We start from the raw sequence: 26,383 nt of genomic DNA on the forward strand, positions 1-26,383 counted from the left end.
CCAGCAAGTCACTTTTCCTGGCTTAAAAAAATCCCCCCTTCCCCCAAAAAATTGTTTTTGGTCGGCCTTTTTCACTTTAGATCCGTTCCCCAGTGCAGTCTTACCTGCCCCGAAGCTGGTCTGACTGGAACAGGATGCCCAGAGAGGTGGCAGATTTCCTGTCTTTGGAGACATTGAAAACCCATCTGGACGCCCTCCTGTGCAACCTGCTCAGGGTGAACCTGCCCTAGGGGAGGGATTGGACTAGATGATCTCCAGAGGTCCCTTCCAACTCCTGAAGGAGCTTAAATACCATTTTCAGTTTATTCATACATCTTCTGAGAGCACAGAACCACCATCAGCTTTCTGCAGTTGATTCCTGACTTAAGGTGTTTAATTATGGTAAGCCTTCCTCCCCACCCATAATCACTCAAACATATTTGAAAAGAAAAACTGTAAAATACTTTCTCCGTTTAAAATAAATAAATGAATGAATGAATAAAAGAAATCAAGATGTTCACATCTGAGAGCATGTCCCAGGAAGACTGTGAGGCCTGTGGAGTGCATCCCCTCAGGAATCAGCCAGTTGAGTCTGCAAGTGCTGTGAGCTGCTGCTCCTTCACAAGTGTTCTTTGCACAACTCTACCAGTCAGACCTCTCATGTGACAGGAGTTTCATTCAAAAGTGGACTTTATCTACCTGGGGATTTATTTGCTGAGATAAGTTTTGCTCCCCAGCTGGAGATATAAACCTTTTGTGCAGCCAAGGCAATGCTTCACAGCAAGGACAGAGGGAAGATAACTTGCAAAGCACCCAGTGCAAGTTCACAGCAAGAGAGGATCCCTCGTCCAGGTAGGCAAGCATGAACCCGCTCTCACATCTCTCAGCTTATCTGTAACAGAGAGGAAAACGGAGCATTTGTTTTTACCTCTGTCACAATAGAGGTTCCCGGGCTATCATAGACCCAGCCGTCCTGGCAGGGACCGAGGGGGACGGTGCTCCGGTTGCCCACGATGCTGCCGAGGGGGTCGGTGCAGCTGATGCCCGTGGTGTTCCAGTCCACTTTGTACCTCCTGCAGCGGCTGCTGAAACTGGCCCCATGGCTGCCCCACTCGGGAACCGTGTGATTCAGCTGCTCCTCCAGGCTCCAGCCACACTGCTGGCTCAGCTCTGCCATGCCGGGGCTGCGGCAATGGTGCTCGGGGGTGAACCCGAAGAAGACGACACCCACATACACCGGGGTGAAGGCAGCAGAAAGCAAACACAGGACAAAGAAGAGTTGCTTCTGGAACCTGTCAAATTCTCCAACACTCTCTAAAATGTCATCTAAGGTTGGCATTTTGGGATCAAAACCACCTCAAACACCTCATCTAAGTCTTCTCTGCAGCACTGATGTATTTAGTTGGCAGCAAAACTATTTAAGTAACAAAGACATTTGACCAAAAGTCAAGACAAACTCCATAAATTATTAAACCACATGTTGCAAGCTTTACTTTTCAGGTTTTATTTCAAATTGGACCTTAAATCACCCAGGGAGAATTTGCATTTAACCCCTAAACAGAGCACATACTTTCCTTTGCTCCACAAATCCCATCAACAGCCACAGCACTTCGTTGGTTTTATTTTTTAATTGTCAAACCAGATCCTGAAAAAGGCATTTTAAGGTGCAAGTACAGATGGAAATTTTCCCTAACATGCAAGCACATGTGAAGTTTAGCATAGCAGCTGCTGGGCACTACAGCTGAACAAGGCTTATCAGCCTGGTTCTACAAAGAACAGGTACATATGCTGTGAACCAGAAGTATCTCTATGTTGAGCCATATCATAGAGTCATAGAATGGCCTAGGCTGGAAGGGACCTTAGAGATCATTTAATCCAACCTCCCTGTCATGGGCAGGGACACCTCTCAACTATATCAGGCAACACATGGGGACCAAGTGGGGATTGAACATGCAACCTTGGTGTTATCAGCACCACGCTCTAACCAACTGAGCTAGCCAGCCTCCCAGTAGTAGTATAGGAACAGCTTTCCCACTCACATGTCTCACCCCTACACCTACCCTCACTCTCCACACTCCTCTGTTTACAAGGAAAATATCTCCCGCCTGCATCACTGGGCACAATTTTCACCTGACCATATCTCTGCCATGACTAAAAGGCTTCACTAAGGAATTACACATTGGGAATAGCTTTGGAAACCATAATATACTTCACAGAATCACAGAATCACTACTTACATCTGAAACTGCCATTTCTTATCATCAAAGACCTGTTAAGACTTTAGGTAGAATTCCATGTGGGGAACTCTCCCAAAAAAAACCCCAGTTATATCATGCTGCAATGATACTTTATGCTGTCCCTGGATAGACAGTTACTACTCCAAGACATTTTGCTGACAACAGCTGCTTCCACCAGAAAGAAAAGTGTAAATGATGAAAAAAGGTAAAAAATGGTCTGGAAAGTGACTTGCACAGTTTAGGCAACTAGACCAAAAAAATAAAAATAAAAAGAACCTCATCTCTATACACTCCAAAAACTAAACCACCTCAGAAAGCCATTCTGGCCCAGAGACAGAAACAGAACAAGTTCTTCACCTGGCATCGCTGCTCATCAGCCATCAGAGCAACAGTGGCAATGGCAGCTGCTTTGTGGACCAGCACTCTAACACAACTCCCTGAATCACACAGAGGTGCCTTCTCCTCTCTTACCTTCTCTTCTCAGGCAGGAATGGCTGAAGAAAAGTAACAAGAAACCCTCTCCTGCAGCCACTTAAGAGCTGCGCCTCCCCAAGCCCCCACACAGCACCCCACACTGTCTCCAGGGCCTCCACGTGGAGCTGGGGTGGGGGACAAGGGACACATGAACTTGCAGCTCCCAGCCAGCCGCCGCAGCCTCCATTGGCAGGAGGATGTGTGCAGTCAGCAGAGGCCGAGGAAACTGAAATCAAAGCCTACCCTGGGAAAGCAGGTGAAGTTTAAAGCCATTAGGCTGCATCTTACAAAACACCACCCCCCAAAAAAAACCCTCATGACTTCTTTCCTAGTGGTTTTGTTCAACCAGTTGCTAATTGTGTGCATAAAACCCACGAGAAGTAAAGAAGTTAGATCCAGACTGGGCCTTTTTTGCTAATTTCTCACCCTCTTCTCTGCATTGCAGACAGGGGTTGGGTGGCACTGTGCCATGTGGGAGGGTGTCTTAGAGGCTCAATTCCCAGTGAGTTGTGCCATTGACTGGCAGGGTTTCTGCTCCTGGTCAAGTCATTTGTACTCATCCGGTCCCCACTATTCTCGCAACGCTTCTCTCCCTAGAGTTTATCAGGGCACTCCACTGGGAAAAATGGTGAAACAAGCCATGAATCCAGGTCTGAATAAGATAGTTCAGTTGTTCAGTGGTGGACCTGGCACAGCTGGGCTCAATGATTTTAAAGGTCTTTTCCAACACAAAACAACTCTGCGATTCTAAGGTAAGGTTCAGTCAGCCTACCTACAAGTGCTTAGAGAAAAAGTGGGGAATAGTTCCAAGACCAGGCACCAAAGTCACTCCCCGCAGTCAGCTGCATATTAGAAATACATCACTGATATTGCTCAATCAAGCACTCCCAAGCAGAGTGTCTCTGTTCCACCTGGGCCCGTTAAGTATAGTCACAACTAAGAGAGCACACAGTGTAATGCCTTAATACACGGGAAGTCTTTTCATGCAGTGGTTCACGGATGAAATAACTGCAAGATGCCAGCCTTGAAGACCTGGAGAAGGAAAGCATCATTCTTCAATATCCATCGAAAGAACTGTTGCAGTGGTAACCGACAGTGTTAAAAATGCACTGACAAGTCTCCCATTCCTCCAAATAAGTCTAATGCTAAATAAAAAAAAATATGCTGCTTTTGTTTTAATTATGACAAGATGCAGCTTCAGTCGAACTGATTTACAGGTTCACTGGTAACAATATAGAAATAAGAAAACCCAAGTCTGCTAAAAGAAAGAATACACCACTAGGACTTACCTGTACATTCTGATCTTTGTCATCAGTTCTTGTTTTGAGTGATGTAACTAAGATGTTAGCTATGACAGTAAGAAAAGGGTATCACCAAGTTGACGAGCACCATCACAGACTAGTGTGAGAAAGATTCCAGACTTGAGATGTGGGGTTTGGAATACCCACTTCATATCTTTTATTGAAATTGCTGAATACTTTATATTACACTATTTTGATTCAAAATGGAGGTTTTATAAAAAGAAACCATTGTTGAAACTGAGTAAGCCAGCCAAAATAAACAACGAAAAGTTTCAAAAAATTCTGACCGATGCATGTACTTGTACAATGCTTTGAAACCCTATCACTGCCCATAATTTAATTTAGGAAACACCTGGAGTAGAGCAAGACTGTATTCATTGCCAGCAACATTTCAGATCAACAACCGTGGCCAGGACCATAGCATAAGAGCTAGAACTTATGCTATCAGAAAACATCGGCTCAATTTTTTTTCTTGTAATTAATACCAGAGAAACTTAGTGTGCTGACTAGGGCTCCTCTGGTGGTTGGGCTTTTCTTGTCAGCAACAAACTGGGCAGCACAGATTGTACTGTAGAAATTCTCCCTCTGTGCCCTTGAAAACTCTGGTTCTCTGTGCAGTCAGCTTAGCCCAGCCATAACCGAGTAAAAAAATCTTTGGGTGCTTGTCAGCTACTTAGGCAAATACTGATGAAGTCAGTCATATGACCAGTACCAAAAAAAATATCATGCAAAGAACAGCAATCATTTCAGGTTAAAGCTATACAGAATTGTACCTTTCAGTCAATACCTTTGAACCAATGATCTGTTTAAATTAGAATGGATATTCAAATTTACAGGATAAATTAGACTAGTCCCAAAATTTACATCAAATCATCCCAACACACAAAAGTTATACTTTTTGTTGTCTTACAGTGGGTGAACCCATAGAATAATACCCTGCCGGCAGGAAGAACATGTTGCTATTTAGCAAACCTGAGTAGTGAGGATCAATAAATACTAGGAGTTAAAATGCTAGTAGTCAGATACCTTGAGTCTCAGGAGCCAGGGGCTTCATTGAGCCTTAATCCTTTCCTTTCAAAGGTTTCTTTTTTTTTAAGCAAGCATTTAACATCTATGCTGAAGCTTAAAGGAAAAAAAAAAGTCTCCTGGCTAGAGAGAGTCAATATAACTCAGACAACTGGATATTAGAAATCCAGTCATTACTGAACAGATCATTGTAAACAACCAAAAAATCTCTCTCTTCTTCCCTTTTCAATGGTTTCTTGTTAAAGGCAAAATTCAGAAAAATCTTTCAGGCTGAAGTCCTTGTATTTGGTTGGAAATGTTGTCCCGTTATACATAATCTCTCTCTATATATTTGATTAGGCACAAGAGGGGTTATTAAACATTCAACAAGTCCTCATCACTATCATCATGAAACGATACTGTATTTGTAGAGTTCTGTGCCTGCTGCTGGCCTGTCTTGGCTTTAGCCTTCCTTTCCTTTCCACCATTCAGCAAATAAGCTTTGTCATCATATCCATGACTGGGTGGCTGCTTCTGTGGGTGCCTGCTCTTGTCTAGTCCTCTTCCTGTCTGGATCTTTACATCTGGAATAGTTAACACTTCATCCTCACTGTCCAGGTCATCCACACGGAGAGAGGTAAAGGCTTCAGACGTAACAGGCTTGGTAGTAATGTGACCATTCTCTTGCCCTCCTTTTGCTGTTCTTTGATTTGGTGTTGCAATTTCCTCCATAAGCCACTCTGTTTCATTCTCATTGGCTTCTTCTTCACTGTTTATCTGCAAGAAAAAGGAAAATTATGCAAGAGGAGACTGCATATACAGCTCTAGACTCTGCCATATGCTGATTTCCCCAATTGTCAGACCCTGCACCATACATGGACTTGAGTTTAAATTAGTCGTAAGTAATACTGCAATAACCTACTGCTACTATTGCTTTTCACTACGTCTGAAACAGACTACTTTCTCTTCCTATACATTTATGTGTTATTTGGCTATTTATGGACTGTTCTTCATTTCCTCAATTCTATTCTCCTTTCACATTTCACAATACAAATCTAGGCATCTCAGCCACATGGCCGTCCTGAAGCCACATGGGATGGCTTCCACACGCTGAAGAAACTAGGAATTAAGTGGGGCTATTTATTAATAAAAGCTTCATATTAAGAAAACTTGACAAGAAACAAGACTTGGCCACTGTATTACCTTTGTGTATTTGTAGGAAACACCAGACGTTCTTCTGCAGCAGTTCGTTATCTTGTTTATTACAATTTCCCTGAAGAAGGGGAAAAATGCATTAGAGAGACTGTACCCTCCTTATTAGCCTCTACTTTTCTTCACTGGATTTTCACCATCAACATAAAGCATTTCACCAAGCAAGCTACAAGCTCTCACACAGTGACACTTGAACCTGAACCACTTTAACAACGTTTAGTCCATGATGATGTTCATCTTTGCCCTTATCACAGCTTCAGGGTGACTGTTCTGAAACATCTCTAGCCTTTAGGCCTAAGGGAAAAATACCCTAAACTTGTCTTGAAAGTAGAGAATCAGCAGGACTTGAAGTTGTTGCTTGTTGGTGTTGTATGGCCTGATACCATAAAAGGAGAGGGATATCAAATACTACCAATACTGTCACACTGCTTTATCCTCCTTTATTAGCGACTGTCCACAATAGAGACTATCCCAAATTAAACTGTGTACTCCAGCCCTCTTTACATCCAGGACCTTCAGACAGTAATTTCAAATTTTAATTAAAAAAACAAAACAAAACCAAAAAAAACAAACATGAACAAAACAGCATTTTGGCAGCTAATGCTGCCAACTGAAAATCAGAACTTAGATCTCTGGAGTTCACTATTTCCCTTTCATTGAAAAACCAAGTCCTAGTAAAGAAACTTATAAAGCCTCCCAATCATTTCTTACCTCCTCTCTTTTTTGTAGAACAGCAAGATTATTAGGCATGCAGTGAGAACAACCAGGAGGACACTCAGCACGGCACCAACAGCCTGACTTCTCCTTGAAAGGCCTTTATGTACTTGGGCCTCCTGATCTGTCTGGTGCTCATTGCTTTCTGGATCACTGGTTGATCTAATAAAATAAATGAGGAAGAAAAAGGCCAGTAAGCTCTATCGACCAGTTGCATCAAACTGGATTAAAAGCAGCAGATTCAAAGAAATCAAACACACCACACCATCCTGTCAATCCTACCTAACAGCAATAAAGAATTTAATAATTCAGGAGATTTTACTTTAAGTAAAAATCAATGAAGAAATTAAAATTTGTGTACTGTGCTTACATCCTGGTATGGTCTCCAACAGTACATAAAGCTGATTACAATCAAGACTGAATTGCATGACACATGATTAGGCACTCTAGAGCTTACACAGCAGCAGCTAACTACACAAAGCTGCCACCTTAGAACCAAACCTGCACCTCAGCATGCTCCAAAAGCTACAGTAATTATTTACCTTCCAGTTGACTACAGCACTACATAGACCTCAATAGCTAATTGCCTGTTTAAACCAGAACAAACACTTCCCCTTTCTGCTAGCAGGCAGAAAGTGGGCAGTCCTAGAAGCAGTCACTCCATTCTTTGCAGTGAGGCTGCCTACACATCAAGAATGCCAGTAAGCACCATTCTGCTTTTTTAACACTGTCACCTCTTTACTCCTTTTTGGATCTGTAGAATAAGCTGATCTTAATTAATTGCAGAAATACCTCATTATTCCTCTGAGACATGTAATGACTTTCGCTCCAGCCTAAAGAAGTAGGAAGATAGATGGGAAGTTTTGCACACAGTATGGCAAGGAAGACAAAATAACAACTTACCCAAATACTGGCTACTCCTCTCAGTAGCATGAAACAGGTTTTACTTAGTGAGAACAATATTAATTCCACCATGCCTCTCCGTTTCTGTGCAAACAAGCAGATCTGAGTCCAGATCAACTTGGTAAGTTCTTATTTAGTGGTCATGTACCAAACATTATACACATGAACACCAATTCTATCCACCTATAAGTGTATCACTTTTTTTAGCTTTTCATTACTTTTTTCACAATCACTGTGACGAACAGATACAAAGAAGCCTTTAGCTAAGAAGTGCTGATATGAGCTGCTTTCACAGGAAGTGGTTAACTACTCACATTAACGGACACACAGCAGATGTGTACCAGGTAAATAAATACTGACAGTCTGCTGTCTCGTGAAGGAATTCAGGGATACCTTCCTTTACTTCTGATTTGCAGTGGAAGAAAATGGTTGAAGATACAAACTTTGATTTATCTTTACCACATCTGGAGTCTGATGAAAATATGACATCCAAGTCATCATCTACAACGAGAAGAAAACCTTTATTACTTCCTCGAGAACACTCTGTTAACACTACATCCTGGGAAGTGCTGCAGTAATAGGTTACTCTTTGCAGTATCTGCAGGTGAGCTTACACATTTCCATCAGATGTGACGGGCTAAGCTCTTCACAAGAAAAAGTAGCCAGATAAAGGAGAAAATTACTTAAATAGCACAAAGGAAAACAGGAGACCAAGTCTTCAATCTCACATTGTTTTTACCAAAGCCCTTCAACAACTGTGGAGCCCAAACCCTTTTAAGGCCACATTTGCAACCGAGCCCACACAATACGAAAAAAACAACCTAAATTCTGCTAGACAGATTCTGGATACCTTTATAGAACAGCACAGATGTCGTGGAACAAGAACCATTTTCTGATGAGGCCATTCATATGAAACATCAAGCAATTCTGCCTAGTGAGCAAGTACTTACCCTCAACATAATATTTAACTTGTTGGGCAGAACCTATTCTCCGAAAACGATGTTCATTAGTTTTAACCTGGCAGATGTTTGCTCCAGAGCATTCCGGGAAACTTGAGTTTCCTATACCAGCAAGCTGAATTTCATATACATATTTATCGCCATTTGTCCGTACGTCACCAGAAGCCGTGTACGACCTAAGGGAACAAAGGGCAGTCTAAAATCACAGAATTAACATTACTACCATGACATAAGGCTGGCAACAGTGGCAACTGCTACCTCTGGTTGATTCCAGAGCAAGCTGAAGTGGCTGATTCAGCAGCTGCAAAAGATGCAGGACTGAGGCTTCCTCCCTGAACATTACAAATGAAGATTATATTTAGCATAAAAATAATCTTTATAAGAAAGCACAAAAAGTAAACTTTTCCAGTTACATTGCTCTCACTGGGTGCCTGAACATGTGAATACCTCCAAAGGATTAAAGATAAACTGGAGTCAAAAGCATGATGTGGCAACTCATGCACAAGCTAGCCCACTGACTGTAAGAAGTACATGTTATGTACTCTGTAGCTATGATAAACAGCTTAGCTTAACTTTCTTCTCCAAGGGTCTAGTGCACAAGTCTTATGAGTGACAGCTGATGGAACTGGGGTTGTCTAGCCTGAAGAAAAGGAGGCTGAGGAGAGACCTTTTCACTCTCCACAACTACTTGAAAGGAGTTTGTAGCAAGGTGGGGGTCAGCCTGTTCATCCAAGTAACAAGTGACAGGACAGGAGGAAATGGCGTCAAGTTGCACCAAGGGAAGTTCAGATTGGATATTAGGAAGAATTTCTTTACTAAAAGTGTTATCAGGCATTGGAACGGGTTGCCCAGGGCAGCGGCAGAGTCCCCATCCCTGAAGGTATTTAAGAGTTGTGCAGACTCTTAGTGCTTAGGGATAAGGTTTAGTCAAGGACATGTTCAGTGTTAGGTTAATGATCATACTCGATGATCTTAAAGGTCTTTTCCAATCTAAGCAATTCTATAATTCTGTAGTTCTACCCTAAGTGTTACTTAAGTACTACTTACAATTGTATTCTTGCACACTGCTGGTCAGAGTGTGAATGCTCTGAGATTCATAGCTATTTGTTCTTGGCACCTATCTGATGGCTGAGTTTGCTCAATTATAACTTGTCTTTAATCTCACATTATACCGTGTTGCTTTTGTCCTGACTTCTCCTTCGCCCAGGCCTGCTTGATTTTTGTGTTCTTCTCTATGCTTCTAATGCTATCATCACGTTTGCACACCAAACAAGGTGAATTCAGTGGTATTTTCACTTGACAGCTAAGAACTGTTAAGGCAACAAAGAATATTCATACCAAGCTCTCTTTTCTTACAGTACAGCTCTATAGGACTAAGGTGTTGTGGTTGTTGGGGTTTGTTTTGGCTTTTAGGGGTGGGGAGGGTTGTTCAGTTTGGGGGGGTTTTTTTGTTTGTTTGTGAGGTTATTTTTAACTTACTTGTAATAAACATCCCCTAATGAGAAGTTTTTCCCAGTTGCAGGATTAATAACTGTTCCATTCACCACCTCCACCTCCTGCTGCTTCACAGCACAAGCTGCACGTGTGTACCAAGTGATGTAGTAAGCACAATTTTCTTCATCAATCCTATCAAATAACAGACACAAGTGACAAGTGCTTAATATCTTGAAAAAAGGAAGTCACACAGCTGTTAACCTATGTGTGGGAATGTTCTGCCTAAGCATTACGCTGAGAGTGAGCTAAAATTGTCAAGTAGGACTCAAAAAAAGGCTACTAGAAGAATTGCACTGCACTCTTCCGCACTTCCACAACTTACAACCTGGCTGAACTCGAACTTCCTACTGCAAAAGTTCCAGAAGTCAACAGAGCATATCAGGATTTGATCAAAATATTTTAGCTAACATGTCACGCTGCCCTTGGCAGGTTTAACATGCTGCATATTAACTAGGACAAGCTATATAAACTAGTCAGATTTTTGCTACCTGGTTCTTTGACTCATACAGAGCATCTTGCTCAGTCTCCCAGTTCTACAAACAATATATAGTTAACCAAAACAAGGCTGAGCAAAAAGCCATCAAGGTTTCCTAGGATTTGTGATCATGCATATATACCTCACTTTAGATAGCTTCTAGTTAAATAATCTCTATTGGGGCAACAATAAGCCATGTTTTATTAGCTCAATCACTTATCTACAGTAAGTGTTCTCTGCTAAACAGATTCTGAGCAAAGTTAAGAGTGGTTGTACTACAAATGACATTGAAAACAACAGCGTTCCAGCCATTGTAAGATTTCATTTGGAAGGAGAATGTTTAAATTTAAGCCCAGGAATTTTAAGAAAAATACAGAATACAACTGTTTATGCAAGTGAACAGGTAGAGAAATTCCAGGTGATCCATGCCTTACAAGTACAGAATAAGGATTATTTTAGGGACTGTCCAACAGAACAGTCAGTCCTGAGACTTAGAGTTACTCAAGAGGCACAAACAAATAAATCAAGACTAGTGGTACTAGGTTACTCACCTTTGCAGCATGGGCATGCCAACTGTTTTTGCACACTTCAGTTCTATAATTGTTGTTACTTTCTTGTTTCTCCTACATTCCTGCCCACTGGAATAACTAATATACACTGTATCACCTAGGGAAGAAAAATGGTGACACTCAATGTTTTTGTAAGCAGCTGCCAGAAATTCCCTTTGCTCATTATCCAGACTTGATTACTTAATCTTAACTTCTATCGTGTTTCTTCTCCATGCATAGACCATATATCAATTACAGTACTTCAGTAATTTGATGAACACGTTCCTCCAACACCTTTGTATTTACATTGTACAGTGTGTTCAGGTCTCCAGTATAGCCATAACAAATGTTTCAATTTAAGTTGCCAATTTTTAAACATAAGAGTAAATGAAGATAACCATTTAAAAACTAATTCAGGCAATAAATACATGCAATACATCCCATTGATTTTGTAGCTGGATGTAATATTTCCCTCAATTCCACAATTGAGCAGCAACTTAAAAAACATTCTTTAAACTGAAAACTTGAGTAAAGTTGAGATTCTTTAACTAATTTTCTTATGAGTAAAGTAAATTAGTCATCTTTCACATGCTGCTTTAATTGAAGAAGTTAGTGGACATAGAATAAGTCTTTCAAAACAAGATAAACAAAAATAATTACCCCTCCCACAATTATAGAATCACAAACCAACTGAGGTTGGAAAAGACCTCTGGAGGTCAACTGGCCCAAACCCTCTGGCTCAAACTGGAGCCGGTTGCTCAGGATCGTGTCCAGATGGTTTCTGAATATCTCCAAGGTAGGAGACTCCACAGCCTCTTTGGGCAACCTGTGCCAGTACTCAGCCACTTTCACTGCGAAAAAAAGTGTTTCTTGATGTTCCGATGGACAATTCACTCCTTGCAGCTTCCAAGACCACACTGTTTATTTGCTTCAATGTTTTCTCATGGCTTAAACACCACCTTTAAGTCTGAGTGGTAGTGTTTTGTGGTTTGTTGTCTTTTATCAACAGAAGATTCACTGGTAAAGGTATTTCAAAATAAAGGTTTCACCACAATTTAAGAACTACTATAGCTAGGTTGTAAAATTTAGCTGTCTCTAACTCTTTACAGGAACAAAGTAATTCTACCTGTCACAGTGAGCTTCTGTGTATGAACAAGTCCAAGAACTTGAACGTCTCCGTTGGTGCTTTTCTTGCAAATACTGGCTCTTTCAGGGCAGCCTGTGGGTCCCTCATGCACCCTCTGACAGAGATTGACATAGTACCTACAGAGAACGCAATAGATAAAACGTTAAAATTAATTAAGGCTCAATTGAAAGCAAGATATAAGCTTTAGAATCCTAGAAGCTAGCCACATTGAAAGAAAATAAATACTCTTAATTAGCTGACAGAACAGAGCATCTACTAAGGTTTATCAGATTACTTCTATTATTTTCAAGTGAATTACTCTGTGCAAAAAAATAAGTCATTTACCAGATTAGTTCACTGTTAATTTTGACCTAGATCAAAACTAGAAATTCAGCATCTCTTTGGAGCTACACCATTTAAGTTTTATTAGAACAGAGGAAACTAGTAGCAACACAGTGAATGAAACAGTTTTGTTATCCCACAGTGTATCATAAATTTAAAATTAGCTGCTTTCATCTTTGCCAGTTCATTTCTATTCACTAGCTGGAGTAGGGAGCCTTGAGAGGTTGATGACTTCCTGCCATTCATATTCTCCTCTAAGCTGATACTTAGGATAATGAGGGAGGAAAAAGCCCTACTTAACCTTTAAACAAAAAGTTACACACTGGAGTCAAAAGACAGCAACTAAGTCTGTTTGTTAAACATGATTAAGAATTGCATTTAAATTACAAAATGACTTTGTTAAGATAGCAGTTTACATGGAAAGCCTTTAGTTTAGACTTATTCGTCCTTTTAAAAGAGTTAACAACAGAGGGAAGGGATGATGAGGAAGACAGTAATTATTCACCCTCTTCAGAAAAAATTAGTTCCTTTCTGGTTTTGAGGTTGTTTTTTTCCTTACATGTAGTGTTAGGCATCAACAGTTTTAAGACACCGATATAAATTTTAAAAGACTAAGCACGTACCAAACAGAAGTACTACGTCATATTACAACTTCAACTGTATTGATTAGCAAGATGCTCCCTGGGAATTGCTCATTACTCACGAGTTCCCATTGTGGAAGAAGTTCCATGATCCCGTCAAGGAAGACAGCATTCTCAAATCATAAGTTCTGTGTTTTTGGACAAACTTGCACTCCATTTTCTTGGGAGGACAAACAGCCTGAGTATTCCATTCAAATGCCACAGCACAGCCAAGTGTCTCACTCAGAAGGTATGGTCTCCCAATGCCAGCATTTTCATCACATGTGAAAATAATAGTAGATTCCCTTCTTGCAGTTGCTATAAGGGGAAGGTTGGGGAAGAATTTAAAAAAAAAAAAAAAAAAAGGAAAATATAATTTGCAAGAGGTTTCCAGGCACGTAAGGATTTTAGTGCAACGATTTTGTGGTATAAACAAAAAGTTTAAACAGATATTGTTTCAGATAGCAAAGAGGTTAGCTTTCATGCTTTACAGAAAGTAATGTTCCTTCTAAAATGACCAATCTCATCAAAACAGATTCATCACTGAAGAGTTGAACACTCATGATTTATTTTAAAAATATTTTGCTCACTCCAAGTCATTTTTCCCCATAGATTCCTTTGTGTTGCCCACTCCTATCCCTTTACTTCCACTGTATTGCACCAGAGTTCTTTTGCCCAGCCTGATAATGGTTAATGCCCTGCACTAGCTTAAATCTTTGCACATGAAGTAGAAGTAGTTCTTACCATTACCACAAAATCCCCACTTTCCATCTCCCTGGTAGTTTGCAGTTGTAGCACACCACGGCCTATTCTTTTCTTCTGTAATACATTCCTTGTAGGTCTTGCCTTTGTATTTGAAGGGGAACACACAAAGCTCTCCTGTTTCAGTCACTGAGAAGGAAACGTATATTCTCTTAATAACAAACAGTAGAATAGCAGATATATCCATATTCAGGACCATATCCAAAGGCTACGCTTCAACACCAAAGAAAAGTCAGAGGCAGAGGCAGATAAGAGAAATACTGAAACATTCAGTCTAAACCCAAATATAAAACTACAGTGTAGTGTTCAATTAGCTACAATCATCCCTACAGAAAAGCTGCACTCAGTCTTCTACAAGATGCATGTTGATGAGCACTAGTATGGTGCATGTGATTTAAATAAAACTACATATTTCTATTAATATATGCAAAATCCTTGTTGCTTCCCTCCTATCACAAAAAAAAAACTGATAAGTTTTTATATAAAGAGAGGGTCCGCTTCAGTCTCACCTGGAGGGCATCGATCACCTCCTGTATACTGCAAAATAACCGTTTCATCCTGATGACTGTAGTCCATTTTCATTTCCTTTAGGTTTCCAAAAGATGACACACCACTTTCAGATGTCAGACACACTGCCCCGTCTTTGCATTTCCCTTGCGGCAAGCCTGCTGCCTTGCTGCATACAGCAACATGGTAACTGTTGGATCCAGAAAATACCTGTGTGGACACCCAGAAGCATCACAAACAAGGTTGCCTCAGAGCCTGCAGTCAATACTTACAAAGAATGAGCTGACTGCTTTATAAACTAAGTCTTGCACAGTACTTGCATTATGCTGGAGGAAAAGAAGGTGATTAATTTTGCAAGTCTGGCCTTCTTTAACATGGCAAAACTGCAGATTTTTCCACAGGTAAAGATTTCTCCTTCCTTTCCCCATCAGTACATCGATCAATATCTCTCTCAAAAACAGTAAAAAATCCCCCTAATGTTACTCCCTCTGTCAGAGGCCAACAAATACCAAGAATGATCACAACTGCAACACATGCTTCAGTGTCCTCTCACATCCCAAGATGCTTAAAAGAAACCCCAGGTTCAGTTTTACAAAGCTGATAGCAATGGGCAATTAATTTTTTATTATTTTTTTTAAAAAATCACACCACCAGAAGGTATTACCTCGAACGATCTTTCAGAAAGGCTGGTCAGGTTAAATGTATAGTGTAGCTGTTCATCAGTCACAGAGCAGCCTGAAGTTTTCACTTTATCAGGACACACAACAGGAGTTTCCCACTCAAACACAAAACTGCAGTCAAGCTTCCTTACCATCTTTGGCTTGCCCTGTTACCAAAGAACAAAGCAAGATGTATCAGGTTTCATTTTTGGAGTTTGCTGTTCTTTCTGCACTTTTTCATCCCCCTCCAACAGTTAACCTCAGTTATTACTGAGGCTAGACTTTACTGACTATAAGACAAAAACTGGTACCAAAAAAGCTACACGTGAAGTGCATTCTGCCTAGCTCCAGAAGACAATCAAAACACTAATTAGCCTTCTCATTAGTTCGGGTTGAGATTTTGATATTCAGCTTAGTTGCAAGTAGCAAAAAAAGCATCAGAGCCACGTTTCTCCATGGTAGAGAATATTAAGAAAGTTCACTGGGTTAAGGTTCAGAAAGAGTAAGAGTATGGCCTGTGCAACCTTCAGAGCTGCCTGAAGTTTCAGCTCACGCCCCATGTTGATGGAAAATGTTTCCACGAAGTATCTTCAACAAGCTCTAGTTTGTCAAACATCATACCTAAGTGCTTCTCTACAGTTTGTTAAAGCATTCAAAAAATTCAAGAAGTGTTAGATTCACACTACCATGCAACCTCAATTTAGTGCTCAGTATTCAACACAAAATAAAAACATATGTACTTGAATGCAAATTTTTAAAGCTGTGTATGATTATGGAAAAGGCTACCAAAATAAGAGAAGCATTTCACAGCAGTTTTACAAACAGTTACACTGGTTCTTGTGTAAGCTTGTAGTACAAGTACACGCTTTTGGACCCAGACAACATGCAACACAGCATTAAGTTTAATACCATCAATAAGTTATCGCTGCATTACTTCAGTGGAATCTGACCCTTGAAACCATCAGAACCTGATACTATAAAGTCTAAAGTTCATGCACTCTATGAAATTTTGCCTGGTTAAGACTACAATTATTAAATATATTCATTGTTGAAACAAGCCCCTCGTTACACGCTAGAAACAAATCCTTGACTTAGTTTTAAACGAAGCTAACACTGGCTACTACCCATTTCCCATTGCACTCCAATATCAACATAAGTTTAACTTTAATAGATATCTTACCAGACTAGTTCCTTGGCTGCAATGAAATACAATATGAGAAGTATAGTTTAATTTGTTGTTTATCTGACAGGGAGTAGTGCTGTTGTAAGTGATGTAAACTTCATTTACTCCCTCATTTAATTTGGGAAGTTCAGTAACACGACCAATATCCTACAGAAGCAAAAATATTTATTAAGAGATATACGGGACACACTTAAGATTTCAGATCACCCTAGAAATTCAGAGAAATTCAGATTCATCTGTTTGGTTTACATGGGAACGCAACTATTGCACTTTTGAAAACTGCATTCTGTACTCAAAGAACAGTTGTGTTTCAATCGTAACAACAAACTCAGCAGCTCAAACAATTACGCTTCACAAAAGCCAGGGAGGTTCTGCATCTTACAGGTAGATTCTTTACTAAATCACTGTATAAACACCAACACTTCACCTAAAAATATTACAGTATTAGCAATGGAGTAAGGTCCCTAGATCAATGTGAAAGTTCACAGAAAACAATCTCAACTTCTTATGCACATCTTCTACAGCTCACAAGATCCCAAAAGGTAAGAACTTCTTTCTCTCAAGGTAAGAACACAGACAAATTAACCAATACTCTGTCACAGGCTTACTGTTCACGCAGCTTACATCTAAGTACTAAATGCATTTTACAGCACGGTAGGGCATACCCTGCTTTGTATTGCAACAGGCTATCAAGGGATCTGTGCCACAGAATGTCAGACCAAGAGGCATTCTCCTTCCCAGCCTCTGTATTTGGCACACAGCACTACATGAAAACATTCTCTGTAGCTATGTTTGATATTTGTCATGGTATGGAATCTTCTGACATGCAGAAGGATCACCAGGGTTCAGTGATTTTCAGGACAATAGGAAAACACTTCTACAGGAAAATACTTCTTCACAGGGAAAAGCAATGAAAGGGAACTTTGCAAGGTAGATTTTAATTTTGTATTAAATTTCTGTAACTCATTGTCAAGTCTCTTGTTCAAACCAGGTCTCTAGGCAGGGATACTATTTTAAACTATCAGGGAAATGCACAGTTCAGTGATTCCAGGCATAGCACTTACTATTGGTGATTCATTAACAGGAACCATGCAAACAGCCGCTCCAGGGGGGCAGTTGACATCTTTGATAGGACCGAGAGGCTCACATATGTTGATATAGAAGTCTGGAGAAGCATCTGTTATATCTTCATCCACAAATGCTTCATAATACCCAGTACGGTGGATCAGAGGAGACAGGTCAACAACAGAACTGCCATTCATTACTGAGCACTTCACCTACAAGAAAGTACATTTTATTGCCGTTTAATTTCAGGACAAATAGTCGTCATTGCTATCCAGCTATCAGCACACTGAAATAGCTAGTTTCACTGTGGGTAGACTGTGAAAAGCAATCAGAAATGCACAAATGATCACTGAACAGAGTTAATAGGCTAGAAAACACAATTCTTTTAGGCACTGTTGATTTCTATTGCAGCATGGTATATACTACAAAAAAGGAAACCAGAGCTATGTGTAGCAGAACTCTTATGTAAGAAGGAAAGGACATGTGATGGTTCCTGTCAGGGAAAGGAAAATAGCAAGAGCTGTGGTACTACTGAGACAGTAGCAGACTTGCTACAGGGAATGATGGTCACACTAGAAGTATCAAGGCAGTGACAAGAACGATTAGGCAGATTCACAAAAGGTAATGTTCAGTTTTAAGAAAATATCTGAAATCACCCTGTAGAGCTCATTTAACTTTCTATTCCTATTTCTGGCTTTTACTCTATGCACCTACTACTAGTAACAATCTAACTAGCTAAAATTAACTAAAGTGACACTAGCTCTAAGTACTGTTCATCTAGAGTTGATCAACTCGCATTATTACAGCATGTATTATGCAGCACAGACAGATCCTAAATTCATTTTATCAGTTTTTGCACTAAGCAAACTGATCATATGCTTGCCTGGCCTTTAGTCACACGCTTAGAAGCAAAGACTATCCCCATGCACAGAGATGCTACCCATCCTCAACTCAGCCTAAGCTCTTTTGGTCTGTTGCTTTGGAGGATCTTAACCATCAACACCCCAGAAGCAGCCCTAAGGCTTCCATCCGAGCTGTACAGAAAAGCAGCTAAGTAGGTTCCTGTCAGGGGGGTTACTCCAAAGTGTTAAAGTTTCACTGGGCTCACCATGACAACCAGAATCTTGCCAAGTACTGTTCATCACTGCTGAAAAAGTCAGTAAGAAAAGTATTTGAGAATTTCTATATGAACCTGGGTTCTGTACTACAGGAAAAATAACTTTCCCTCAAGGAACACATGCTCCTTCAATGCCTAACTCACCCTGCCACCCTCCGTCAGAAGTTTAGTCCTGCAAGTGTTATCTGGAGAAGTAATTCTTACCTCTTCCTCACAAGCCAAGGAAGTATGCCAAGAGAAGTAACTAGTGCATGTCTGCTCATCAAAAGACAGAAAGACAGGCTGGCTTTCATCTCCAACATCAGACTTGCATACAAAGCTAAAATAGCTTTTCTGCTTCAGTCCAGGGTCTGCAGGGCAAGGATCTCCATCTCCATAGACAAGCTTTAACACTTGATCTTCATAAGTTAAAGTTTTACTTGGTTTTCCAGCATTAATTGGTTTTGGACCACCAGTGATGCAGACAGCTGAAGTTAGAAAGAAAAATTAACAAAACAGATCAAGTCCGATAGCACCTTGCAACATGAACAGCAGGAAACGTCACATTTTGGTGTCCCTTTAATTTTCCACAAGAGATAGGCTTTTTCACACCATCTAGAGTTGCCATTAAACTGAACTGAACTGCACTGAAACAGACCAAATACTGTCTTTAATACTCCATTAACCAGCAGAAGGCACTGCATCTATACACGTTCAAGCAATTACAGAGCACAGTGCTTAGTTACCAGTTTTCCAGAAAGCATGATATTAACACAAAACGTCAGCCAGAATATATAAAATTTTATTAAGATGCTTCTTAAAAAACCAAATAAATCCAGTATTTCCTTCCAACTACACAAAAATAATTATTAATTCACAAGTGATATTCCTATTGTAGAACTTAACATGCTTAAATATTATCTCATATTCAATTTGAAGGAAGAGTTAGCAACTTCTATTGACGTTTCAGAAGCATGCAAAACGGAACAGAAAGCTAGGAAGAGGGTTGGCAAGGGTTTGAAGTGCAGACACAAAGCTCATGCAGATGCACTACAGCAATATATCACCACAGAGCAATTTTTTGTGCTCAGCTCACATTAGCTGGAAGCTTATGATTCCTTCCTTTTCACAACAGCCAAGAAGTGCACTAGAAGCATCTACACTCCTGTTCCCACGTCCAAAGGAACACCCACCCACTCAGACCTAAAGCAATTCGACTGGGAGCAAGTCCATGTAAGTTTAGGAAGGGAGTTCAACAGAAATACAACACTTTGTTGCCTAAAATAGTTTTAGGATCTTTTCCCGGTCAACTCAGCCACACAGCTATTCTCATCACTCCTTCCACAGTTGCAGTAAAATCCGTCTCTCGCATTTTACTGCAAACTGCAGTGCAAGTACTTCCTTTGAGTAATGTATAGTCAGTGATTACGGTATCAGAGGGGATAAGATGCTTACCAGCTCCATCAGCACATGAGCTTTTAGCTTCAGCACAAACGTTCAACTCAATTTTTCTGTTGTGTGAATCACTTATGGTATAGCCAGACTCTCTTTTTAGTGACGTCAAATCAAAAAGGTGGCCTGTAGGCAGATGAGGGATTAATATTTTTTTTTCAGATTAAAAATAAAGATATTTCTTTGCATTAAATGCTTTCAGTAACTTAATTGAGTAGCAAGGTCAATCAGCCTCTATTTGTCTGCTAGGTTAGAAAGGCAAACAGTTACTAATTCATAAGAGGTAAAACTAGTTTCAGAACTATGAACTACTTATGTTCCAAGGGACACTGCTGTCCCTTATAAGGTATTTCTACCCACCAATAAGCTTGTTAATCACTATCCAGAGAATGTGTCATGCTGCCCTTTTCTAACAAGGCCCCTCAAGAACACAAACATAGCGGTTTCACCTTCAGCAGCCTATTCTATGTACAAAATCCAGAAGCTTGCTCCTTACCTGTTGCAGGATTGGTTACCCGACAGTCATTTTGCACGTTGCTTTTAAGAGGACATGCAGCAGCAGTGAACCACAGGAAGGTATATTCACAATCTTCAATGGCCATTATAAGTTCTGGCTTTGACTCCTAAACATAGAACAGTGGAGAGAGCAATGTTTCTAGAGAGTGACAGTGTAAGATTTCATGCCATACTGTCATCCCTGAAGCCTGTAGCTCAGCTCAATTTGAATGCCCATCCTTAACAGGCCATTGTGAACCAATGAATTAAGCCAAGGACAGAGTATTTAACTGTGACTATTTCAAACCCACAACAGTATAGAATCATTATCAGGAGCAATATTACTGGTGAAGAGAGCTAAAGGCAGCCTAAAGGCAACAGAAAATCCAAAAGGTGAGGGTAAGACGTCTCACCAATTAGAAGAGTACTTAATGGCAAGGCATAGAGATGTGCAAGAATTAAGAACTACGCAGTCAAATAGCATTATTTGCTATTTGAAATGCTTCCCAACCTGGGACACATTCATCTTCAAGACACAAACAATGTGAAGCTATATGATGATAAAAATTCATGCTAGCAGACTGTACAAGAAGATCTCTGGTCAGCATCTAATGTTCAAGTACTTATAAGCCAGTCTGCTTACAAGACTGCCTCCCATCCAAATACAGATGAATAGGAGATGGATAAGAACAACTCATGAAAATATAAAACCCCATCAGAAGGAGTCCACTTACAATTCTGCTTTCATCACACTTGAGGCGCAATATTGTTGTCCTCTTGCGTATTTTATCTGGACACTGCTCCCCATTAATATATTTCAGAGTAGCGATGTTATTTTCCCATCGGGGACCATCAGCCACTTCCCCAAGACTTGTACATTTTGCACCCTCTATGAGGGAAGCAGCAGCATCAGAAGGGCAAGAACCTGTAGAGATGAACAAAAACTGCGTTATTACTGCAAATGCTATTAAGGCTTACTTGCCTTAATGCAATGCTAATTTGCTTACTGCAAATGCTATTAAGGCTTACTTTATTTTCAGCTATGGCATGCCTAATCTATCTTCCAAGGCCCTTTCCAAACCATATTCATTGGGGTGGGGTTTTTCCATCAAAATCACAAGGAGCAGCAACTGCCTCACGTCACTCAAGATCATGGAGAAAGTAGTGGCAGCTACTATTGAATATATAGAGTATATATTGAATATATAGAGTGAAAGGTTAGAGTCTGACACCTGTTCTTTCATTGCAGAAAATGTGGAGTCAACTAGAATATACCACAGAGAAAATTCTGAAGTTAAATCTTGTACCAAAAGTTTATTTTGATCTTGAAGAGCTATAGTAGACTTTGGATAAGGATGCTTCTTGATAACTTCAGCTAGAGTGCTGAAGTTGTCAAGATAAGAAGATAAGAGCTGCTACTGAATCTCATCTGCCACACGGATGAAAATCAGACCCACAATCTACCCTTCCCTCCCTCTGGTGCTGAAATTACGTTACTGTCTCCACATACTTTTGCAATTTTTTCACTCTGAACAACAGTAGTACTGTCCTACCACTTGCCTCCCCTAGCTACAGTGAGAATAAATTTTTTTTTGCTCTTACGTGCAGCACCATATTGTACTAAGGGCTTGCAGACATTAATATAGTATTTCTGTGCAGAAGTAGATAGAGCAATTGCCTCCCAATTCTCTCTATGCCGTGTCAGAGATGAAAAGTCATAGAAGTTTCCTTTATCATCCCTGTAAGAAAGGCAAAGGATTCAAATTACGAGGCATTAAAAAAAACTCACAACAAAACAAAAAACAAACCCACAAAAAAACCCCCAAAACAACCAAAAAAGACAACAACAAAAATCCCCAATTAATTTTAAGTTACAATTCTTAAGTTACTACAATAACTTCTGACTTAGTAACTCTATAAGCAGAGTATCACTCTGGAAAAGGAATCGAGAGACTTACTGCTCCCTATGAACCTCAAGTTCAGAGCAGAGATATAACTCTGACTTTTCATTGAAACGTGCTGGCTTTCGGTGCGTGGCAAGCACAAACGCACAGTAGATTGTTCTACCTTAAGGTAGAAACCTAACAAGACACTAGATGTTAAAACTCTGGGCCAATTATTAGCCACATTTGACCCTACTTAACAAATCTTAATGAGCTGATACTTGGTTGTGAGAGAAATAGATAACATTTTCCCTGGAGCTTTGTTGGGTGAAAGTTCAAAACTGCAGTTGTATCCTCGTTTAAATTAGATACAGTTAAATAATAACTAGACACTTGTGACAACCTAACATACTCAGAGTTCAACCATCAATAACTGCACAACAAACAGTTCACTTTGATACTAAGCTTCTTCCTCAGAAGCTCAAAGGAAGTATTTTTCTTCAGTGAAATTAGCTTTAGTAAGTACAAACTGCAGAAGGTCCTTAAAATACATTGCACTGGCACTGAACATTACATTGGCTGGCTACTAAGTCAAAACACAAAACACTGAGCAGCAGTAAGGCTGTATTTGTTTCTGGCATCATACAGCTCTATTTTAACTGTGTGGAAACAACTTACTTGAAAGAACACTCAGTAGATTTAACAGGCGGACAAGCGTACTGAGTATGCCATTCAAACATGTAGGTGCAATCTGGAGTTTCCTTCAAAAACACAGGCTGAAAGAACAAAATACAAAATGAATTGTCATGGTTTAACCTCAGCCAGCAACTAAGCACCACGCAGCTGCTCACTCACTCCTCCCCCTACAGTGGGATGGGGAAGAGAATCAGGGGGGGAAAAAAAAGTAAACTTGTGGGTTGAGATAAGAGCAGTTTCATAACTAAAATAAAATAATAATAGTAATGAAAGTGAATAGAGAAAAAGAGAGAGAGAAATAAAACCCAAGAAAAGACAAGTGATGCACAATGCAACTGCTCACTGCACCTTGACTGATCCTCAAGCAACAATCCACCCCCTCAGCCAACCTTCCCCAGTCTATATACTGAGCATGTCGTTCTATGGTAGGAAATATCTATTTGGCTAGTTTGGGTCACCTGTCCTGGCCATGCTCCCTCCCACCTTCTTCTGTACCTCCTCGCTGGCACAGCATGGTAAACTGGAAAATCCTTAACTTAGGATAAGCACTACTCACGAACAACTAAAACCTCAGTGTATTATCAACATCGTTCTCACACTAAACCCAAAACACAGCACTGCACCTGCTACCAAGAAGAAAATTAACTCTATCCCAGCCAAAATTAAGGCAGGATTTTACTTTCTCATTTAAACACACTAAAGCTACCCAAATGTCTCAACCTTGCTTAGAAGATCCAGGAATGTGTATTTACATATTATCTTATATCCACACTATGTCTCTGACCAGCTGAAAGCATGACTTCTCCCAAACCTGAGTTTATCCACATGCACGCTTCTGATAAAAGGGCAGCAATCAGGAGCTTCTGCCTCCTCCACGAAATAAGAGGAAGAGCAAAAGTAACTCTAGGCTCCGTTGTTTAAGAACAAGAAGGAAAGCACAAGCACAGAGATACGCTAAAAGCAAGTAACCAGCTGATTTTTGTCTGACCATGTAATAACTGCTTTCCTGCAGATTCATCCTGCTATCTTTTATCTCTTAAAAAGAAACTACTGTTACTTCTGGGAGAACATCCCTTCCAACACCTCCAATAGTTTTGCTCATGGCAGGCATCCCTTAAACGGAGCAACATGCTCCGACATTCCTTGAGCATGACAGAGGTACCTTCTTTAAATAGGAAATTCAAGACATTTTTTATTACCTTACAGAACCTTTCAATCTCTTGCCTAAACTGTAAATGATTAGGCAATCCTTGAAGGAAGCCAGTTCATGTTCTTCACTTTACCCTCCCACACCTTAAGAAGAGGACAACTCTGGAAGACAGTACGCATAGGAAGAATGTGTTTTGAAACTAACCTCAGATGTAGTCTTGTCACAATAGAATAATATGGCAGTTGATCGTTCATATACTTCATGACATTTTTCTCCACTGGTGTAATTTATCATTATTAAACCATTCTTGAAAGTTAGTTTTTTTGTAAACAAGCCTACAAGCAAAGAGTTGAGAAAACAGCTAATCCAGTAACTACACAGGACTGCAGTAATGCAGCTGGCAACAGGCTTAAAAAGACAGCAATAACATGCACAATAATGAACGAGCTCATTCCTAATTGTGTGTTACAGTAACTATATGTATGATATTTTATTTGCACACAAAGCAAAAGCGGTAGGGTGCTTTATCTCATAAGGTACACAAGAAGGGATCTTTTTAATCTTGTATTACATAATAGCTTCAATTGCACCCTGGTTAATCTTCACATTTTCTAAGTTCCTTCTGATCAACTGCCATACCTGCTACTTTTTTGAAAGTATTGTTCATCTTCTTTATTTGACACGACGACACATTGCGAGCCTCTGATTTGCAAGGTTCAGTTATTTCTCCACAAACTCTGAAGTAGTAGTCATACTCATCTGTACTCACTTTTATGTCTTTATTGGAAAGTGGCTTCAGGTTATAAACATGACCATACTTTGGATCTTTCACCTGGCAATCTTCCCCTTTATAGAAAAGTTAAGAATTTAGAATATAATTTAACATCAAATGTCAAATACACTTAGGACAGTTAAGGCTTACTGACAAAAATAAGGTCACAAAAATGAGTAGCTGGCACTTTAGGGCAGTGACACTGAAGAATCGTTTTATAGTCCAGCTAAGCAGCTCATTTCAGAAAGTCACAATATCTATAACTAAGAGACTAAGCTACAGACAGAATATTTCTAACTGCCACTGCAAAGGTCACACTATAGTTCAAAAAATACCTCAAAGTAGCTTCACAGGTTCTTCGTTCAACCATACTGAAGGTTAAATACAGAACCAGAGACACTAAGTCCAGCACTTGCTTAGTTACCTGGAAAGAACACCGAAGTCACAAGGCCAAAGCAAAAAGTTGTCCTAGATGTCAGTCTTGCACCTTCTTTTAATAGGTATCAAGTTTGCCAAGTTAGGAAATAACAGATCACAGGAAATGTTAGCTACAGTCTATAGGTAGCTTCATGAGTCTAATCAGCCGATATGTGTATCAATAACATTGGTGCTGATCAAGACCTTGGGTTTAAAGTCACCCTTTGCTCAATACTCTGAAGCTTTTAAAAATACCCATCAGATTGTGATACAAATCTCAACCATACAACAAATTGCTACCAAATTAGAGACAAGACATCAGTTTCCCCTTTCTTCAAAACCACAACTCTTGTCACCAGTACCCTGCACAGTAACTGTGTGCTACAGAGTAGTAGCTTATAAATGCCACACAAGATCACCTGCATTTTAAATAACATCTAGGACTGATGCAACAGATCCTTTAGAGATTCACAAGGTATCACCTACAAGTTACAAACCAAACAAAACTCTGCAAGAGCAGAGAAGATAACCTGCATGTTCAACTTTCCACTTAAAGGCCAACCCAGTACCAGAACGAGAAGCTGTGATTTCTTCTTGTCTGTCCTGGAATTAACTGTAAACTCCGATACTCTCCCACTGAACTCTCTCTCATTGCCTCACAAGGGTCAGGTTTCGAGTATAGCTTCCAGACTTCAGTGGGGAGACAGGGAATGACTTGCCAGGCAGAGCCTCAACTGCATTCTCATGAAACCTAAAGCTTCACCACAATTTACAAGACACTTGTAAGTCTGCCTAGGATTTAGCAATGTAGTACTGTGATCTGTCAGAGGCAGCATTATTACTTTATCTTCTTTCCC

At 40.1% G+C, this 26,383-nt stretch overlaps 1 protein-coding gene and 1 pseudogene across 2 annotated transcripts in view; both read right to left on the reverse strand.

Moving 5' to 3' along the window:
- Window positions 1-907: 907 nt before the first annotated feature.
- Window positions 908-1,318, reverse strand: LOC104274031 (annotated as a pseudogene). The gene has a single exon (XR_717818.1). The product of XR_717818.1 is annotated as a solute carrier family 22 member 1 pseudogene (transcript).
- Window positions 1,319-4,367: 3,049 nt separating this feature from the next.
- Window positions 4,368-26,383, reverse strand: part of IGF2R (insulin-like growth factor 2 receptor) — a gene marked incomplete at its 5' end in the record, with an annotated part of 52,035 nt that continues 30,019 nt past the window's right edge. Inside the window, 22 exons of the mRNA XM_009869545.1 lie at window positions 4,368-5,773; window positions 6,200-6,269; window positions 6,920-7,084; window positions 8,140-8,326; window positions 8,776-8,960; window positions 10,264-10,410; window positions 11,305-11,419; window positions 12,428-12,564; window positions 13,473-13,707; window positions 14,134-14,280; window positions 14,661-14,868; window positions 15,323-15,484; window positions 16,498-16,647; window positions 17,565-17,777; window positions 18,887-19,149; window positions 20,117-20,239; window positions 20,610-20,736; window positions 21,343-21,533; window positions 22,211-22,347; window positions 23,170-23,267; window positions 24,542-24,672; window positions 24,977-25,183. Of these exons, the coding sequence (XP_009867847.1) occupies window positions 5,372-5,773; window positions 6,200-6,269; window positions 6,920-7,084; window positions 8,140-8,326; window positions 8,776-8,960; window positions 10,264-10,410; window positions 11,305-11,419; window positions 12,428-12,564; window positions 13,473-13,707; window positions 14,134-14,280; window positions 14,661-14,868; window positions 15,323-15,484; window positions 16,498-16,647; window positions 17,565-17,777; window positions 18,887-19,149; window positions 20,117-20,239; window positions 20,610-20,736; window positions 21,343-21,533; window positions 22,211-22,347; window positions 23,170-23,267; window positions 24,542-24,672; window positions 24,977-25,183 (3,800 nt within the window). The remainder of the gene's footprint in view (window positions 5,774-6,199; window positions 6,270-6,919; window positions 7,085-8,139; window positions 8,327-8,775; window positions 8,961-10,263; window positions 10,411-11,304; window positions 11,420-12,427; window positions 12,565-13,472; window positions 13,708-14,133; window positions 14,281-14,660; window positions 14,869-15,322; window positions 15,485-16,497; window positions 16,648-17,564; window positions 17,778-18,886; window positions 19,150-20,116; window positions 20,240-20,609; window positions 20,737-21,342; window positions 21,534-22,210; window positions 22,348-23,169; window positions 23,268-24,541; window positions 24,673-24,976; window positions 25,184-26,383) is intronic.

Source organism: Apaloderma vittatum, unplaced genomic scaffold (assembly GCF_000703405.1).
Source record: "Apaloderma vittatum isolate BGI_N311 unplaced genomic scaffold, ASM70340v1 scaffold9435, whole genome shotgun sequence".
Lineage (NCBI taxonomy): Eukaryota > Metazoa > Chordata > Aves > Trogoniformes > Trogonidae > Apaloderma > Apaloderma vittatum.